The sequence below is a fragment of the Fistularia commersonii genome, chromosome 8, assembly GCF_037954325.1.
Source record: "Fistularia commersonii isolate RoL2024-O1a breed Wild chromosome 8, RoL_Fcom_v1.0, whole genome shotgun sequence".
Taxonomy (NCBI): Eukaryota; Metazoa; Chordata; class Actinopteri; order Syngnathiformes; family Fistulariidae; genus Fistularia; species Fistularia commersonii.
This window is the reverse complement of record NC_141291.1, coordinates 17,482,234-17,503,231: the sequence shown is the minus strand read 5'-3', so window position 1 is coordinate 17,503,231 and position 20,998 is coordinate 17,482,234. Positions and strand designations below refer to the sequence as shown.

General features: G+C 39.8%; 1 protein-coding gene across 1 annotated transcript; it reads left to right on the top strand.

Moving 5' to 3' along the window:
• The first annotated feature begins 1,166 nt into the window (after positions 1–1,166).
• sh3glb1a (SH3-domain GRB2-like endophilin B1a) lies at positions 1,167–12,170 on the top strand. The gene is made up of 9 exons (XM_086151466.1): positions 1,167–1,333; positions 1,774–1,915; positions 2,534–2,662; positions 2,804–2,937; positions 4,573–4,665; positions 9,004–9,093; positions 9,404–9,504; positions 10,453–10,684; positions 10,989–12,170. Exons 1-9 carry the CDS (start codon positions 1,271–1,273, stop codon positions 11,094–11,096), a joined length of 1,092 nt encoding a protein of 363 aa, XP_086007592.1. The 5' UTR covers positions 1,167–1,270; the 3' UTR covers positions 11,097–12,170.
• Positions 12,171–20,998: the final 8,828 nt, after the last annotated feature.

Here is a 20,998-nt window from a genome sequence, read left to right as displayed (position 1 = left end):
TTATTAGACTGCCGCCATATTTCAGTATTATTATTTCATTATTGATTTTATTCATCCATCGTCTGCGGCTTATCCTGCACTCAGAGTCGCAGGGGATGCTGGAGCCGATCCCAGCTGTCATCAGGCGTGAGGTGGGGTACACCCTGGACTGCTCGCCGGTCAATCGCAAGGCCACATATAAAGACAGACAACCATTGACTCATTAGGGGCAATTTTCCAAATGTTTTCTAATTAACCTGCTGCATGATTTTGGAGTGTGCGAGGAAACCAGAGAAAACCCATACAGACATGGGGAGAACATGCAAACTCTGCACAGAAAAGGTCCCCTTGTTGGAATCGAACCAGGGTCCTTCATCCAGGGTCCAAAGCGCTGTACCTGATTTTATGAACACCTAATTCGGAATTGTAGGAAACATACAGGGGAATAGTCAAGCAAGAATCAAATGTTTGCATCACATACAAGCACAAAATAATAATGATAAAAATGATAATAATAATGAGAAGAAAGGCATTTGAAGTTCATGGTAAAGTACCCAAAGTCAGTTCTGAGCTGTGTTAATGGTAGCAACTTCGTACATAGTACCTCAGCTCTATAAGTGTTTACCAAAGGAAATTGTGGACAAATGAAGCTTGTCTTGACGCTACATTTTTGTTTTAACTTTAGTCTCTTCCTGGCTGACACCCATTCTAGTGATTTCCGTTCAACAGGAGAGCAACGTCATAGTGAAAGCAAAGAAGGAGGGAGTGCAAGAGAGTAATCTCAATCATGGCGAGCAACTTGTATGTCCACGCTGACTTTTTCAAGAAAGAAGAAATCTTCATCTTATTCATAGATTAAAGCTATGTTTCGACATACGAGTTTGTTATGCTACCACCAACAAACCTTTTTAGGTAGCATACTTTGTTCTATTTTTTTTTATTGACAGCCTTTAGCTTTTGCAGTAGAATAAGGGAAACAAAACGACGACCATGCGATTCAGGAGAAGGGTCCTTAAGTGTAAAGAAACAGAATACGGTGTTTAAACTGCTCCCGTAAGAAAGAATTATAAAAAAAGTTATCACTCATGCCGCGTCTGGAGAAAGTAAACAGACGAAGTTGAAGGTGGATTGAACTAGCTTGACTATATACTATCTTTGTGATGATCAACAGCTGGGTGGAACTCCCTATGAAAAAAGTTGCTTCAATGACATTTTCGACTCAACAAAGATGGAAGTTTGAGTGTGAAACGAGACAGTTGTAGTACCGTGTGTTCGCAATACAAGCCTTGTCATGGATTTTAACGTTAAGCGGCTCGCAGCAGATGCCGGTACCTTCCTCAGCCGCGCGGTGCAAGTAAGTAAACTTGTCCTGACTGTAGAAGTTAATGCTACTGACGTTAGCTGCTAGGCTCTGATTTGGGTAGCATTAGCCCGTTTGCTAAACTGCTACCCACCCTGTTGCTTTAAATTCCTGTTATTGCACTAATATAAAAGATGTATATTCACTGCGATTACCCACTCTGTTGTTTTAAATGACATATTTTTTGGAACCGCCAGTCTATGTTCAATATACATAACCATTATTGGGCCGTTAAAAGGAATCAGATAATGCAATTACTGAAAGCTAGCTCTTTGTCGCTAATCTTGTCAGCTAATTCTGCTGTCTTAACGCTTTGATTATCATTTCTAGCTAACATGTATCGCTTGCTAAAACAACCGAGCCAGATGTTTGTGAAATTGCTTGGAAATAATAATTGCTGGCTCAAGCAATGTAGACATATTTTTCTTTTTTAGTTTACAGAAGAGAAGCTTGGCCAGGCTGAGAAGACAGAGCTAGATGCTCATTTGGAGAATCTCCTGGTCAGAGCTGAGACCACCAAACAATGGACAGAAAGAATAATGAAGCAAACAGAGGTTTTATTACAGCCCAACCCAAGTAAGAATGCTTTGGTTAAATTATTGTTGTTTTATGGAGTCTATTGAACTGACGATTTCAATGTTGTATTAGACTGTATTCTTGGAATGACTCTAAAGTCTTTACCAGTACATCGCTTTGCTATGGCCCCAAAATTATTTATAAAATCAAGTGTAAATTTCAACAGATTTCAACAAACAAGAACTGCTTGTTTGTTCTTGGGTTAGCGGTGGTAGAGGTGAAAGATTTACATCATTTGTTGAGTGTATAAACTCAGCTGAGCATCGTTAAGGTCACACCATGTTGTCATATTTATTTTAGGCTAAAACCGCTCCAGTCACAACAGTAGGAATCATGAAGATTCCTATCTACTTCTTTGTTGTGTAACTGTCTAGGGTATGGGCAGTCTTATTTGTTATTTGAAATACACCACTTGTATGTTGAGAATGAGTGTTAATATCAAGCTACTTATGTGTAACTGAAATCCTGTTGATTGTTTCAGCACTCAAGAAAATTTCTTGGTGTTGGTTAGACTGCTGGAGTTAAGTTTCATACTGTGTGATCAATGGTCATGTTGCATCCCTCCTCCCTCCTTGAGTAGTCTTATGACTTCATAATTAAGTTTTCTTCAATCTGCAGATGTCCGTCTTGAAGAATTTGTGTATGAGAAACTAGAGAAAAAAGCCCCGACACGAATGAACAACCATGAGCTGTTGGGACAGTCAATGATTGACTCAGGAAATGAATTTGGTCCCGGGACTGCCTATGGTGAGTAATGTTCAGACATGTTTAAATTAAAATATCATTTAATCCCAGGACAGGTCTTCTCCATACTTTGTTGGTGAGGTTGCATAATCTTCCAGCATTTTGATCGAAGTCAAGCTTTGCTTGTTCTCTTGACTATTGCAGGAAATGCTTTGATAAAATGTGGGGAGACGCAGAAGCAGATTGGCGGGGCAGAGCGGGAGTTAATTCAAAGTTCTGCCATCAACTTTCTGACACCTTTCAGGAACTTTTTAGAAGGCGACTTCAAAACCATCCTGGTGAGTTGATTTAGAATCTGTTATGTTTTCACTCGACTTTGAACTGCTGTTTGAAAGTAATATACTCCATGGGGTAAATGTAGTGTTGAACTCTATATACATATGTTTCAGAAGTCACACAAAAAGAAACTTCCTAAGTTCTATAACTGTTTTGTAATGTGTAAAGTACCACTGAAAAAGTAAAACTTTCTATTTTATGTACCGGAAATATTGATGGAACCATCAGAAATAGTATGAATTCTTTCAGCAGAGGATCCTCAAGATCTGTTACATGTGCTTGAAAGATATTATTTTAATATACAACCCAGTACAGATTATGCATCGCTGACATCAACAGCTTGATAGTCAGGGATTTATCATAAATTAGCAACAGGCAGGGATTAATCAAAAATTCTCATAGGTGTCAAAATGCTGCATCTTTGTGAATGTTTTTTATCAATCTGGTTCTAAATGTATCAAGTATCTCTGCTGCTGAGAATGATTGGAAACATCTCTGTGCATTTGAAGATGTGCATGTGTGTTTCTGGGGAAAAGAGCAGGAATGGAAGCTTTACTCACAAGCAGGAACTGCATGCTCGCAGACGCCCAATGTTCGTGTCCAAGGACGGTGGGGGATAGAAAGGATAGTATATTTTGGGGTCACCTCCCATGAATACCATGCTGTCCAAGGCAAAGGTGCTGAGGAGGGCACTAGGAGAGAAGCTTTGATCCAAACATAAATCCAGAAAGATCCTTAATGTTCAGGTTGGCCCATCACTGTGACAAAGGGAAGCTGGGCGATTAAAATCTCGAATTGTCCCTCTGTACATGCCGCCTCCATAACCTACCCTTTTACCGATCAAGGATGAAAGGGAAGCTGTGTTGTTATTGGATGAGGCTAAACCCAAAGAGAAGCTATAGAGTTAACATCTACATTGTTCTTCTTCTTTCTGTCCTTCCCATTTGTGATATCGCAGCTTTCATCGTTCCCTGTGTAGGGCTACCCCTGAAATGCCGCCATTCCTTCCCCTTTACACCTTCCCTTTTGTGTATCATTCTATTAGAATTCTCCTTTGGGAATATACTATCGTCAGCAGACTGTAAAATACCAGAAATACTATACCGGTACATCTCAGTACTGGAAATAATTTCCATCTTTCCTATAAACCTTCTTTAACGTCATTGATTTTTGGTGTCAAAACAACCTAATTGAAAGTCTTTAATGTGAAAGTTGAATAAGAATAAGAACAACTTTTATTTATCCCGGAGGAAATTGTTGTGCCAGAGTTTCAAGTAAAACATAACAGTAATAAGTAAGAATAGGAAATTGTGTAAACAGTAAAAAAAAGGGAGGGAGGATAAGAAATACAAATAAAACTATAAAACTATTGAGAGGGAGATAGAAGAGAGACGAAAAAAGGAGGCCGGTTATGTTTAAGTAAGGAAGCAGTGTTACATCTTGAGGCGAATCTTTACCATGATAGGCTTATTGACTTATATTTTATTTATTTGTATAAATAACTATATTTTGATCGTTCATTCAACACTGTAGAAACAAGATGACCCGAATGGAAACAAGTTACTTCATTTGCTGAGAACTGTAATTATTTGATCTTTTTTGACATATGAGTTTAGTGTGTCAAATTTTGTGTACAGAAAGAACGGAAGCTACTGCAGGTCAAGCGCTTGGATCTGGATGCTGCCAAAACTAGACTAAAGAAAGCCAGGATGGCTGATGCGAGGGCTGCAGTAAGTACATACACACACATGCAAAATATCTGTTATTTTTTCCAGTGTAGTAGCTCTATTTTAATGTATTTTAGATTTCTAAAAAAAGAAGGTTGTTATATTTGGCTGAATAGTCCTTTCTCTTAAGAGGATGTAATTTCAGCAAGGAAAAGCTACTTTGGCATCTTGGGCCTTCACACACAAGTTGTGACTGACATACAAAGTTGCACAACACAGACTGACCGTTTTGTGCCTTGTGACTTGCCAACTGTCACATGAGCCACAAGAGGAGGTTTTTGACTTCTCCTTCCTTTGCTGTTGATTCTTTTGCAAGATATGACTTTTTCTTGTTTGTATGTGATTAGCTTTCAAATAGATAAGAGGTTTGAGCGAGACAAAATGCTCATTGTGTCAAGTATAGCTCGTGTAATAGCTATTGTAAGTATTGTTTCAAACATAATCAGTGATGTTTAAAAAATAACTCCTATGTTCAGTTTGAATATGATGTGCTCAAGTATTCTCTTTGAAAACAGGGGGGCTTCTGGATTTTTTAGTTTAAGTATCGAAAATATGTGGAAAGTTAAGAGACCTGCTTTTCAAAATGCAACTTTAACATAATTTGATTAATGTGGAGTACACAAAGATGCTCGTTTTAAAAAAATTCAGATATTTCTCTGATGTGCAAATTGTACTCTATTTAGCATGTAACAAACACACTCAGACGTTCATGTGGCAAACTTGAGCCCAAAAGGCGAACAAGGAGACTGTGCGTTATGTATTTGGGGCTGCAGACAGAGGTGGTGACCTGAGTGTGCTGGCCCCTGGCATGGCAGGCTGGTTTGTGGGATGTGGAATGAAACCTCTGGTGGGGTAAGATCCAGTGCAAATGTAAGAAGTAAAGCAACACCAGCCACAAATAGCTGGACTCCATACTGTACGTAGCATTTGGGTTTGGGAACAAGGTTATTGAGAGAAAAGAGAGTTTGGGACCCTTTTTCGGCAAAAGTGAATGGCCCAAAGGTGGGGGGGTAAAAGAAAATCTCTAATAGTCCATTATGAAATGCTCCCAGTTGTCTTAATAGGGTATGCTATCTATTTTAAGTGTCTAGGTGATTTTCTGGATGTCACCCTACCTACCACCCAGACCTAAATGTCAAATTGGACCCCATTGGAGAATCCTTTCTTTGTCACATGATTGTTGGGAATGGTGCCAAAGGTGTGGCAGACCCATTTTTTGACAAGCCATGTTCTGACTTCCGCAAAAATTTTGATTCAGAAGGAACAATACCATTCCAATGTTCCAATGTGGATAAGTTGTCCACATATTCATTCTGCCAGACAGCATGGACAGTAAGTGAGAGCATGCTCAACATGCCTCCATGTGCTTATTGGAAATGAAGCCAGTGTATGATGTGCTCCCAAAGGATCTTCTGTGGAGAATGCTGGGGTAGTATGGAGCCCAGCGGACATTGTAGATGTCTGATTTCTGTAAAATGCTACAAGAGTTATGTTTGCATTCTGGAACATTGTCACATTTTGAGTGGGTGTTAGTTCTCACCAGGGCTTCATTTTGTGTCCAAATTTGGTTTTGGTTTACATGAGCTGTATCACTGGGTGAGTTTGGGGGACTTTAGGACCTTTTTCTGCATTTTGTGAACAATAGTCCTGTCTGTTTCATCATTTAACATCAAGCCGGCACCAAGGCACTTTGTGGCCAAGTGTGAAGTGGTTGGTATTAGAGTCAGCAGAAGTCAGAGACCATGGCTCTGTCCCGGAAACCATAGAAATTCCCTCCTCAGATTGGAAGGGAGTTTCTGCCTAATGTCAAGGAGTTCAAGTATCTGAGGGTCTTGCAAAACAGGATGGATGAGGGTGGGATTGAACTAGAATTGGATAGAAAGATCGGAGAAGCATCAACATTGATTTGGGGTCAATATTGATTTGTTGTGAGAGCCGGAGCTAGGCTGAAGGGAGGATCTCAATTTAACACTTCATTTTATTTTCTTAGACCTATGGTCACAAACTTGGTGATGACTGAAAGGTTGAAGTTTCAGATGCTTGCATCCTGCCTCTAAGGCTTAGCCTTAAAGGCAGGGTGAGGGACAAAGATCGCTGGGAGTGGAGCCGATACTCCTTTTTGTGCAAAGGAGTCAGTTGAATTGGTAGAGACATCTGGTTAGGCCTTTCATTTGAGATATTCCCACCAGGCATGGTTGGCCCAAGAACGCCTCAGGATCCCCAAAGAAGCTTAGAGTGCATTCTTGGGGATGGGACATCTGGGTCAAACCACTCAGTATGCTGCCACAGAGACCCCCAGCTCTGGATAAAAACAGGGACGATGGTGATAAATACCCTAGACAATCCAGTCCAATCTCAATGCATAAATCTTTGGTCAAATAGTCTGCAGCTTTGTGGCATACTGATTTTGGCCTTTCTGGTCAATATAAAATGCGAATATGCGAATAATTTCTCCTTACTCCGAGCTAACTGATTTCTAAGTCAAGTCCAAAAGATGTTACCTTTTGACAGTCAGTCAGAACACTGAGGCCATTGATCTTCTCAGACTGCGTATCATCATCAAGCCGATATACAGATTCCACATGAACGAGAACTAGGGGAAAATCAAATTTGTGCTTAAACTTGAACTCTCCACTGATTTCATGTGCATTTCCATTTTATTTGAACTTTAAGCAGTAGTCGGTCTTCAAAGCCTGAATATCCACCCTGATTCATAAGTATTTTGTTTGACAATGTCCAAAGATGATACCTTGAATGACCTAACAGCTGAGCCAATGTTTGGCTCATTACAGTCTTGTTGTCTGACAGCTGCTCAGCTCAGCAGCTGATGAACTTGAAAACACAGAGTAGTAGATCGCATGAAGTGTTTGGTTGGGATGTCCAATCATCAGTGGAAATACAGCACATATTTTCCACAAGCAGAAAAAGCAACAAACTGTGAGATTTGATGGGATTTTTGTTTTTCTCCTTGAAAGAAGTATGATGTCACCCCAGGGTTTTGAGAGGATAGTTATCCTTGTCATCTATCTGCATGCTCCTTTAAGTAGCTTTTTTTTTTTTTTTTTTGCAAGGTTGTTGAATGGTTCTTGGCAGTTAAATACCATGTTTTTATGATTGAAAGTGAAAGTGTGGCATGACTGAAGTTGTGCCTGAAGTCATTTAACAATTGACGAGGAGTGTCACACCACAAAGATGGAATAACGTTGCCCCCTGTCAATGCACTATGTCCACCTCTTTATGAATCACCCACCATTCCACTTTTAATGAAGTTAATGTGCGTGTGTCTGTGTGTTGTCATTGTTTGCTACAATCTTCCATACTGTGATTTTTGTCAAAGCATGCTGTCTCACACAGGCTGTGTGTGTGTGTGTGTGTGTGTGTGTGTGTGTGTGTGTGTGTGTGTGTGTGTGTGTGTGTGTGTGTGTGTGTGTGTGTGTGTGTGTGTGTGTGTGTGTGTGTGTGTGTGTGTGTGTGTGTGTGCGTGTGCGTGTGGTTTTATTTTTATTTATTAATTTTTTTTACTGGGGCTTTCGATGCAGCAGCTGTAGCTCTAACTACTATGTCACTGTTTTCAAAACACAAAGCAGCAGATGTGAGCAGAGGAAGTGACAGAGGTGAGTGGAATGCTGGGGCCATGTTTGAACTTAACACACACAGCAAACCCCCCTGACGGCAGTGTCGACAGCTGCCGTGGGTTCCTCTTCAATCTCCTCCATGACTCAAAACCTCAATCCATGTATTGGAGTCCTACAAGGACCAAACAGTGTAAACGCTGTGCTTTCCTCTCTGGTTGCAGTGTACACTGTTGGCTGTGCGAGACCGTAAACACACCACATGAGTATAACAGGCTCATCAAGCCATTGTCTGGCAGGTCCTGATATAATTCTCAAACTCAATATAAGGAAAAGGAAACATTTCCCTCAGGGAAAGAAACTTCACGGTCTCTTGATTTAGCTGTTCATACCGCATAAATCTCAACCGTGAGCTGATTTAGAACTTCCCTGGTTTCTTCTATTGAAGCTGTATTTTTCAAACTATGCTGCTTTCATTTTAGGTCTAAACTGGGGGAAAAAAAAAGTTGGTATTGGTTTTACAGTTTTAATCGAATCATTGTCATCTCATACTTAAAACAGTCAATTATAGTTTTGAATTTTGATCATTGTCGTATCCTCAACTTCATCATTAGATATGACCGGGTGAATGCTTTGTTTTTAAACAGTACTCTGTGAATACCCTGTGTGAACCCTTCTCATATTCTACATTTATGTTTGCCTGCTTCAATCATCTTCATACTCTACAGCCATCCATCCAAACCAAGCACTCAGGTTGTTTCCCTGACAGGCGGAGCAGGAGCTGAGAATGACCCAGAGCGAGTTCGACCGGCAGGCGGAGATCACCCGACTGCTGCTGGAAGGCGTCAGCAGCACCCATGTATGTACTTAACATTTTGGACCCTGCCTCCCGTGCAGTTTATTGAAACCTCCTTGAACTCACTTATCTGCATGACATCTAACTTGGTAAGAAGACTCGTAAGATAGTACGGTTTTCATAGCCATCACCTTCATTATTTATATCCTGCTTTTGTGGTGTAAAGAGAACACAAAACGGCGCTTCAGTTAAGTGTTTGAGCTTCAGGTAATGATACATTAGACTAAAAAATGTTTTGTACTCTTCCTTTGTATTTGAATAAAACGTGCAAGCAAGAAATTCAACAACATGCATCTTATTATGCCCGACCCAGGCGCACCACTTACGCTGCTTGAACGACTTTGTGGAGGCCCAGACTACTTACTACGCTCAGTGTTACCAATACATGGTGGATCTCCAGAAGCAGCTTGGCAGGTGAATTGCAAACTATCCTTTCGAATCGCACGGGCTCCTGGACTAAAGACTTCCTCCTTCTGTATCACTTCAGAATAATCTTTCTACGAAAGAATTAGGGATGATGCTCTTTTCAGAGATGATGCAGGCTTGTCTGACAGAATGGATAAGTTCTATATAAATATTTATTTATCATTATTATTGTTATATTATTTGAAATTTTGGTAAAATCTGCAGTGTGGGCACAAAAAGGATTCCACACACACACTCGTGTGTGTATATATATATATATATATATATATGTGTGTGTGTGTGTGTATATATATATATATGTATATATATATATATATATATACACACACGAGTGTGTGTGTGGAATCCTGCTCAAAAAAATAAAGGGAACACTTAAAAAACACATCCTAGATCTAAATGAATGAAATATTCTTATGAAATACTTTGCTCTTCACACAGTTGAATGTGCTGACAACAAAATCACACAAAAATGATCAATGGAAATCAAATGTATTAACCCATGGAGGTCTGGATTAGGAATCACACTCAAAATTAAAGTGTAAAAACACACTCCAGGCTGATCCAACTTTGATGTACTGTCCTTAAAACAAGTCAAAATGAATCTGTGTTGCTTCCTGAGTGGACACTATGATTTCACAGAAGTGTGATTGACTTGGAGTTACATTGTGTTGTTCAAGTGTTCCCTTTATTTTTTTGAGCAGTATATATATATATATGTGTGTGTGTGTATTTATATATGTATATATATGTATGTATGTGTGTATTTATATGTATATATGTACATATGTATATGTATTATATAAATGTATATATGTGTATATAAATATATATGTGTGTGTATGTATGTATACATATGTGTAATATATATACATAGTACGAAACAGAAACATAAATTCTTACTTTTTTTTATCATAAATCGACCGTGTGTGCTTCCAGTTTCCCATCATCATTCTCCAACAACAACCAGTCGTCTGCGTCAGAAGGGGCGAGCATCTCCGTGCCAACCATACCGGTCTCGGCCTCCCTGCCCAGCCCATCTGGCCGCGGCGGCTCAGCTGTGTCAGGTGGCTTCAGTGAACTGCGGAGCTCCAGCAGCAGTCGTAAAGCCAGAGTCCTTTATGACTATGATGCGGCAAGTAGCAGTGAACTCTCCCTGCTGGCTGATGAGGTGAGCCTTTTGTTTATTTCTTATGAATGATTTTTTAATAAACTGATTTTTTTACCTTGAGTAGTTCACCTTAGTAGGTTTGTATGGCTCTTTATAAAAGATATCCTTTAACGGTACTGGCCCTTTTATCTACAATCAGGGTCAGTGTTATTAATTTAATATTTGTTAAACCAGATTATTTCATTGAGATTTAAGTCTGCTTGTTCCCAATTAGCAAAAGAATGGGTTCTCTCCAAGACGCATAGTGAAGTAGTGTTGAACACGTGCAGTTACTGTCTAATATGTTAAATGTCTGTTTGTATAGGTGATAACAGTCAGCAGCGTCCCAGGCATGGACTCAGACTGGCTGATGGGTGAGCGAGGCAACCAGAAGGGAAAAGTGCCAATCACCTACCTGGAACTCCTTAACTGAGATGCACTGTGATGCAGTAATATCATTTTTATATTGTGTCATCGGCCTACGCCTCCCCCTCTCTCCTTTGTCATTTCAGAATATATGTATTTATCATAAATGGAACACATGTCTCAGTTTAGGCTGAAGCCCTCGACTTATTAAAGCTGGAATTAATGTTTTTGAGTGATGGGACAGAAAACAGTCCCTGTTCCTGACATTTCTGTATGCAGCACATTAAAAGAAAAAAAAAAAAAAAAAATGAAAAGATACATGTATTAATCTGATGCTCATCTGATTACTTGCCAGGACATCTCCCCAACTGTCACTGTAGTTTTTTTCTTTACAACATATAGCTCAGACTTTTTTAAGTGAGACCTTTGTCCCTTCTCTTACTGCAAGAGAAAGTGATTTTAATTACAAATGGCAGAAATACACTTCAGCTTGAACTGAAGAGTAATTCTCATTATTTCAAGTCTTATTTTATAATAATATTGTGGCCCAGTTACAATTGAATATTTGGTAATAACAGTATTTTGCTGTAAGATGTAGGTTTGTATGTGGAACCTGTCAGTTAATCACAGGTGCAGGACATTTGAGAAGGAACTATAACCTGCCCAATGGAGGCAGGCTTTCTGCCGCAAATTGGCCTTAAAACCATTTGCCTTTTTGTACCAACACCATCAGTATTGAGACTTTATATGCATTTTGTTTTTTAGTCTTGATTCTGACTTTCTGTTAAGTTATTAATTATTGGAAACCATTTGTTTTTTTTATTTTTTTTTTTACTTTAAGATACCAAAAATCACCCGTAGGTGAGTGTGTTCTTCTGACAAACTGTTTTTCCCATGTGAGATGTTCTGTTGCCACTGGTTTATTGCAAATCACCTTTACATTCAAGTGTCTTAAAGAAAAAAAAGATTGGCTTTGGTGACTTTCACCTCAATCTGAATTTAAACTTGGAAATTGAAAGTTGCTACAATGATGGAGATTCAAATTTTTATAAGACACCTCTGCTTTTTTGTTTGATACATAGATAGTGTACAATGTAAAATAAATATTCAATATTATACATTAAAGTAATAAAACATCAGTGGTGTGTTTTTTTTTTTTGTTTGTTTTGTTTTTTTTCTGTACATTTACATAAAAAAAAGCTGGGTCTTAATCCTCTTTCCTTGCACTGTTTGAACCAGCAGGTGGCATAGCTGCAATAGAAACATGGAGGACTGGTTGCATGGCTGAGTGTTGTATGGTTTCAAAGTGAAAACGAGAGGGACATGACCAAAAGGCAGGATATTGACATTAAATGGATACACCAAAGGTACATTTTCCATTTTCTGCCGATGATGTGCTCAAGATTCCATGGGAAAAACAGCTAGGGAACAAAAGCGTAATAGTCATGCTACATTAAAAATAAGATTGAAATCATTCAGACCACAGCATACAGCTGATGATTATCTCCACAATTCCCCTCAAATCATAGAATACAGAATCTTGAGCTTGTTTTAGTGACAATTGTTTATTTTGTAATGCCTTGTTTCTGTGGGAGTGTGTGTTACCTCGCAGAGCCTCCAGCACTGCTGGCCATAAGGGCATAGAGTTAAGAGGAAGTGGAGTTGTGCAAATCTTTTGCTAACTTCCCAAGAAAGCAAACTGCATTTGCTTTTGCATGATGGAATATGTTCATTTCACAGTAAGAAAAGAATGTGGTTGGCGTTCATGACTTACTCCAGACTTGTCTGTCCCAAGGTTTTCTCATGATTTTTGCACGTTTTTTTTCATTACTTGTTTCCAAATCCTGTTTAAATCCTTTCTTCCATGTTAGTAGAGAAATGCAACTAGTTATATCTGTAATGTGACAAAACCATGACAGGCTGCATATTTCAATTGAGCTTTTTTGAAATGTATATTGATGAGTTGTCAAGAGAATCAACTTAATCTGATATTCCCCCGCTGGCCAATAAAATAAGTCCTAGATAATATCTGATTACAATAATTTTTATAGCTGTGTGCTATTTAGAAATAGCTGACATACTGACGTTTGCATTCACTCATTAAAAATAACATTTTTCTTTCGTGATGCTCCCCAAGTGCAAATGAAATCTATTCCCTTTACCAGAACACAAAGTGCTGCAGAATTATTAAAGCCATTCAACAGTGGCCTGTTTTATATTCATGAAATAAAAAAAATGAATGAGAGAATATATTGAACTTCATACAAATTTCTGTGAAGGCGGAAAAGAGGCACAAAATGAGATTGGAAATGTTCCTGACATTATTATTCTCACATTAATATTTCAATATGCCAAGTTAATTTCATACCCAATGGTACAGTTAGTATGATTGGACAACACTATTTATTGTTTTGTTTTTCTTTTACAATGCTGGAAAGTATGTCAGATGCAATGTGTAACAGGCAAAAGTTATGTATGCTGTAACAGATGAATGTGTGATGAAATGTTAATATGAATGATACAGTAGAGATGTAATGCATTGTCATAACTACAGCAACAAGTGTGTGGCTTCCAGTTTTGTAAGGGTTTTAAATTAGAGTTTTTTTCACAGTGAGGGTCTGCATCTTGATTCATGCAACGGTGGTTTTACAATTAAGTCAACACTTTAATGCCTCTGATAGAGGTGAGGTCTATTTTCGTTCCAGTGAGATGTTAAATAAGCCCAATATACCCATATCTGTTTTCAGCTATTATGTACCTTTAGCCCATTTAGATGTTGCCTTAGGAAAACTTGAAAATATATTCTATGTATTATATATGTGCTAATGTGAATACGCCCACTTATAAGAACTTTATATATAAAAGTTTCAACATTTACATATCTTCACCATATGAGGACACTCTTAATGTCAGCTGCATCACTTTTTGCTCCAAAAAACTATTTCAACCATTCCAACATGTAATTTGGAGGGAAACCCGCTTGTAGTCAGCTTCGCCTTATTAAAGACCCTTTTTCTTATTACCTTTCCCCATTTTACCTCACAGGTGCTCTGTCTAAACAGCACATTTGTTTTAACACAGTAAAATAATTGTTAAGCCCTCATCTCTGTTATATAATTACTTTTAAGACTGCTTTCCACCACTTAACATCTGGCTTTACTTGTCTTGTGCACAAGCAAAATTGTCCATCGCTTCTGATGTGACTTAGCTGTTGTAGTCTTGTTTTGTATATTTTCACACATTCAGATAATCTTTCACTCCTGTAACAGAGTGACTTTATTTATGATTTGACTTTCAGAGTTTTGACAAATAGTTATAACACAGCTTTTCTTGGCTTTAACCACATTGTGCCTTTGTTAGAAGTCAATCTTTTTGTCGCCTGGAAACATAACAGAGATAAAGATATTTGATCAAATTGATCTCTATTCCCATAGTAATAAATGCAATGACCTCAAGTGGCAGCAATGCATCACAATGACCAAGAGCTGGGAAACAACACACAATTAACTTAACATACTATAATGACCAACACCTTTATTGCAACTGCCTGATACTAACTGATAACTGACTTACTATCATACATACAGAGTGATATGACAGATTGAGATATGTTAAATGTTGCCACATTTATCATAGTTTGGAAAAACCGCATGACTCACAGCAACCAATCGGATGCCAAGTGCGTCAAAAGGGGAATGTGTGAGACCAGTCATCGTTTTCGCTTCCTGGACAAACAAAAATGTTGCTTAAACATCAAGCTATAAATAATACCAGCTGCACTTTTTTGAGCTTGTTTGGAAAAGTAATTGTTTTCAAAGGTAATTTATGATTTTGCATTTAAGAGCCCGATTCGAATGAAACAGAAATAAGCATCCATCAATTGTCAAATTGTCATATGACAATAAACACTCATTCTAAATGTCCAGGTGAGAGCTTAGATGTGTTTTTTTTTTTTTTTTTTTATATGCGCATGTTGATTCCAGGAGCGGAAGGAAGACACATGAAAGTTGTGGTCACTTGGCCAGATCTGTTTCTACCGCATTTTAGAACAGATTTTCGGAGTTAAGGCTGGAATGGTGAGACAGCACCGCAATGTGCACAGCTCTGTAGACATCTAAAGTGCAGCACCCAGCATTTGTCACAGGGACGATCTCGGTCTTAAAAAACTTAAGCCTAATAAATAACTATGGGAAAAATAGATTTTGTAATGTTTCTCGGTTTGAGAAATGTACCGTGTGTACAAGAACGATCAGTGGGACGTTAGAACGGGTGTTTGCTTTAATGTGAGAATAATAAGAAGAAGCCCCCAAATATCGGTTGGAGGATACCGCTTATATAGTATACGTATCGTCTACATTAAAGGCTCAACATTAAAGGATCAACATTAAGGCATCAACATTAAAGGCAACAATATATTCCTACGGAATATTACATCCCCCTTCTTTTAAAGGAAGCACTAAGTCTCTGTGGTAAAGCTTACGGCGGAACAAAATAGAGTATAGTAAAAGTGGCCTGTATGCAATATTAAACAATTATCCAAATAGACTGAAAATGTAGGGTAAACATAGACAAAGGCTAGAGATCTAAAATGACTCTAGGTTTGGCCTCACGGCCAGAACGAGTATGGTAGCTAGTAGTTGGTGGTGACTTCGAGTTACAGTCAGTCCCTTCAGGTACATGCTGAACTTCAAAGTGGTCACCAGTGGGAACGGTTTCTTTAGAGTCCATCAGGTGGCGACGATTTCTCATGTACTGAACTCCGTCTGGTGTTTGGATGTTGTATGATCTGGCACTGTCTGCTGTACTAACAACAACAGCTGGTTTCCAACATCCATTGTCCTGAAAGCGAATCATTTGTCCTGGATAAAGAGCTGAGAGTGGCTTTGAGGATCTATCATAATATTTCTTTTGGTAGCTTTGGCGAGAGGCTCTGATGCTATGAGTAGCTTTGTGGCTTACCGCTTTTGGTTTTAGCTGGTGAGAGGTACATGGCAGAATTGAGTTCAGGCGTCGGCTCATCAGCAGCTGGACTGGTGATTTGAAATTGTCAATGGGTGTATTGCGGTACTCAAGTAGATTCAAATAGGGATCCTTGCGATCAACTTTGGCCTTTTCCATAAGCGTCTTGGCGATGTGGACAGCTTTCTCTGCAAGACCATTGCTCTGTGGGTAGTGTGGACTTGAAGTTACGTGTTTGAACTCCCACGTATTTGCAAATGCCTCAAACTCCCTGCTTGTGTATTGTGGGCCGTTGTCTGAGACCACAAGTTCAGGAATACCATGCCTTGCGAACGATGCTTTGAGTTTGTGTATGACTGTTGTTGAAGTGGTGTTGTGCAGTTTGTCCAACTCAAAATATCTGCTGTAGTAGTCAACGGTAACAATGTAGTTGTCGTTGTTCCAGGTGAAAAGATCGGTAGCGACTGCTTGCCATGGCCTGTTGGGGATCGTGTGGCTGATCATGGGCTCCTTGGTGTTTGCTGGTCTGTGCTCCAAACACACTGGGCATTTCGCAACCATGTCTTCTATTTGTATATTCATCCCTGGCCAGAACACTATGTCACGAGCTCTTTGCTTGCACTTTTCTGTTCCCATATGGCCTATATGAATTTTGGATAGCATTTCCGGGCGTAGTGACTCTGGCACTATTATCTTCTCCCCTTTAAAAAGGATGTTGCCTTTAACAGGTCGCTTTCCACAATGACCTGACTCCCATACACATACTGGTGAAAACGCTTGCATCTGAACAAGATGGCATATAGCTCTTTCACGATCTGTGCGTAGTTCACTTCACTGTCTGTGAGAGATCTGGATGCGTAGCCGATGGGCTTACCTTCTTGTAGCAGAGTTGCTCCTAGACCATACTTTGATGCGTCGACCTGTAGCCTCAGTTCTTTCTTGGGGTCATAGAAAGCAAGAACGGGGCCTGGCTCGCGTGTTATAAGGTCTTTCATTTTTCTAAATGCTTCGTCATGCTGTGTATCCCAAACAAACTCACTGGACTCTTATAACAGATGTCGCAGAGGTGCATTAATGTCAGATAGCATGGGGGCAAATTTCGACAGATAGTTGACCATGCCAAGAATGGTTTCGAGTTCACCTTTGTCCTTGGGTGGCTCCATGTCTCTGACAGCTGCGATCTTTGCTGGATCCGGCTTAATTCCATCTTTCGTTATCAGGTGTCCAAAGTAGCTGACTTCAGTGGCACCGATTTTACACTTTTCAGGGTTGAGCTTGACTCCTTGCTATCTGGAGCGCTGCAACATCGCATGAAGGTTTTTGTCATGTTCCTCTTTGCTTTTTCCGTAAATAAGGACGTTATCAACTATGGCTGTTACACCCTCTAAACCTTCATAGGTCTCATCCACTTTGCGCTGAAACTCATCTTGTGATGACTTGAGTCCAAAGGGTAGGCGAAGAAATCTGTATCTGCCAAACACAGTGTTAAAAGTTGTCAACTTTGAGGACTCTTCTGTTAGCTTTATCGCCCAATACCCAGATCTAGCATCCATTACGCTGAAATACCAAGCTCCTGCTAGTTTGGATGTAACATCTTCAAGTGTGGGCAGTGGATAATGGGGGCGTTTGATCACTTTGTTGAGGTCTCTTGGATCTAAGCAAACCCTGAGTTTACCTGTCCGTGGCTTTTCAGTAGCGACCATTGAGTTTATCCATTCGGTTGGTTCTGTGACTTTGATGATGATTTCATGCCTTTCCATGTTCATGAGTTCATCTCTGAGGCGTTCGCGTAGAGCAACGGGAACACGCCTTGGTGGGTGAACCACATGTATTGCTTTAGGGTCTACGTGGATGGTGCACTCACCAGGAAAAAGACCTATTCCTGTGAAAACGTCAGACAACTCATCCATGACTGATATGCTTGGCGAATCTGAAATAGATAGGATCAGTTTAATGAGCTTGAAATCAAGACATGCTTTGAGCCCCAGCACCGTTGGTGCTGCTGTGTCAACGACATGAATTTTCAGCGTCAGTTTAGTGTCTTTGTACTGGCATTCGACATCGACTTTGCCTTTCACAGCTTACTGTTCACCTCCATATCCATAGAGAGGGCGAGACGACATTTGCAATGTGTGCTGTATTCCTAGCTTTCTCAAAGTGCTTGTAGGAATTACGTTAGCTGAGGCACCAGTGTCTAACTTGAATTTGACTTTGCTATTGTTTGGACCAACAAGGATGTCTGCAAAGACTTGTTCGATGTCATCTTTCTGTGTCACCGCATCAATGAACAAGTCCTCATCTTCTGAGCTTTTGTCTGGCTGTGTTTCATCTACTGTATGCATCTGCTTTGAACGACACACTTTTGCAAAATGGTTCCATTTGCCGGACAACTTGCATTGTTTGCCTTTTGCTGGACATACATCTTGTGCTGAGTGTGCTTGATTGATCCCACTTGCTTGATCCCACTTCTGACACCATGTAATGTTTCTCGGTTTGAGAAATGTACCGTGTGTACAAGAACGATCAGTGGGACGTTAGAACGGGTGTTTGCTTTAATGGCAGAGCATATTCCAGAGTGAGAATAATAAGAAGAAGAAGCCCCCAAATATCAGTTGGAGGATACCGCTTATATAGTATATGTATCATCAACATTAAAGGCTCAACATTAAAGGATCAACATTAAGGCATCAACATTAAGGCAACGATATATTCCTACAGAATATTACAGATTTCAAAATACACGGTTGCTTTTCTGCTATCTCTTATCTGTCTAGCTGGCACTCAGGGTATGAATGCACCTCATGGATTTGTATAAATATCCAATATTTATTATCGGTTTGACAACCATATATTCACCTTGAGCATCTTCACACAAGCTGCCAACCCTGCTTAATGTCCTTATGGTCAATGGCAGGGCTTGCATTGCAACAAGGTAGACTAATTCTCTCCAAGTATCCTTTTTTGTTCCCCCATCATGTAAAGGCCCTCAGATTAGTTGTCCCATGTCTGCTGTATTAGCAGTCTTACCCTTGTAATAGAAATGAATACACATAAATCATTTGGATGAGTTCAAATGGTGTTCAGGAGTCTTTGCACAACATTAACTGTAGTAGAATCACTACAGGAGTACCGTGGCCAATTTTTAAGTTGGTAAGTTAAAATTTGTCTGGAAACAACAAACATCAAAAAAACACAGTGAAAGTCCTTGCACAAATTAGAAATAGATTGTTGCACTACTGAGAGGCTAGTACAAAAACCCAGACATAAATCAAAGGGTAAGTTACAGGAAGAGGGAGCAGAAATTCGCCCATGACCAGAGGTTCGTCCACCGGGTCGGACGTCATAGGGCCCCCCTGAATAACCCCAGCTGAGGCTGAATTAACTAATAAATAACTGAGACAGGATGGAACATGCTGTGGGTGTTAAAACACAATGGCACCCTACGACCATAAAACCACAGAAAAAAAAAGGTTTTACTTATTGGTGCCCTGAAATGCATTGCATTGAGATGATATGAGGTGAGATAAAGAAAATGCAAATGTCAAATGTTACAATTTCTATCATGTCATTACTGACATCGCAGCAAGAAAAGCTTACGTAACATGTAATAAATGTAATATTCCGGCCTTTCCTGCCTGGGTGTTTTTGCTCTGCACAATGACCTCTAACCTCCGGCCAGCGTGGTGATCGAGAGGAACCGCTGTTTCCCTCAGAGTAGCCGATGACTCACGACCAGCAACTTTTCCATGCTCAGTACCAACCCTGACATGAGGGATTATTCTTGGGAGCAGCTCCGTGGAAAATAATTCTGGTTTCGATGACATCTTCAGTCATTGTGATGCCCGCTCAAATCCCCACTGAGACCATTTCCAAAGTTAAATTGATACTTTTTGCACACAGTGTTCAGCTCACTGATCAACTCTCACTGATCTTTTCAAGATATCAAAGCTTATCACTAAATTAATTTCCATCCCCAGTGTATTTTGTCTACCACAGCTGAAAAGTCCTTATTTCCTTATTAGGTCTCATGACCTCCTACATCTCCTGGATCAGAAAGTCCAAGTTCCATTTCTTTGATGAATGCAACCGCAGAAAACTATTTTCAGGAAAAGTGGATTTTTATTACTAGTCTGCAGTGCTTTCCATCTCACGAATTGATTATATAGTTTCTCCAGAACAGAAGAAGTAGCCATTGTGGAGTGCATCAGTGAGCCCCTGCATGCTGAATTCATCTGTCCTCCCTCCCTTCAAAGCGGCACTGAATTCGTCTTTGTCAAGCGCAAAAAAAAAACCAAACCTGTCTCTTTATAGCTTCCGCTATTGCTATGATAAATAAATATCCTCTGACACTCCTTGTCTCTGGTTTTGGGCCACAAAATACAGATCTTCACAAAGCTGTTTCAGCACAATGTCTGCTGCTTCATGAGGACCAAAGAAGTGCATGAATTGAAAATTTAGCTCGCTCAATAACTTGAATTTGAACACAGAGAATAGAAGCAGAGTTTTCTGTACAGTTTAGTGCAAAAAACAGTCAGTTAGTAATACCATACGATTACAGGTGAGAAAATGAAGTGGATTTAAAGGCAAAAGCGGAGTCAGTACAATATAGCAGCATGATGGATTTTACTATAGCTGTGCAAAAATAGCAAAAGCAATAGTGCAAAGTGCAAAATAATACAGTATATTGTCAGAGTCCAGTGTTTTGCGGGCCGGCATGGGGGGTTCAGCGTCCAGTGGAGGGAAGAGGCCTTCATGTAGCGGGTCTTGTTGTCCTCGGTGATGAGACCCACCAGAGTAGCGTCGTCTGCAAACTTCACCGTGTGATTGGTGCTGTAAGTTGACGTGCAGTCGTCTGCTGCATGGTTGTTTTTAAAAACAAGGATGACTTGAGAATTAAATGCAACTAATGTTAGCTTCATCAGTGAGCAGGGTTCGTCTTAGCCGGGCAGTGCTGCGATCCAGGCTGTGTATGATTTATCATCCAAGTCAATCTTAGGGCAAACAGAGGTA

Bases quoted from the DNA above. Each gene is read 5' to 3' on its own strand.
- sh3glb1a (XM_086151466.1), top strand. From the start codon at position 1,271: ATGGATTTTAACGTTAAGCGGCTCGCAGCAGATGCCGGTACCTTCCTC. The intron at 1,334-1,773 runs GTAAGTAAACTT...TTTCTTTTTTAG, and splicing joins TCCTCAGCCGCGCGGTGCAA to TTTACAGAAGAGAAGCTTGG. The intron at 9,505-10,452 runs GTGAATTGCAAA...GTGTGCTTCCAG, and splicing joins CTCCAGAAGCAGCTTGGCAG to TTTCCCATCATCATTCTCCA.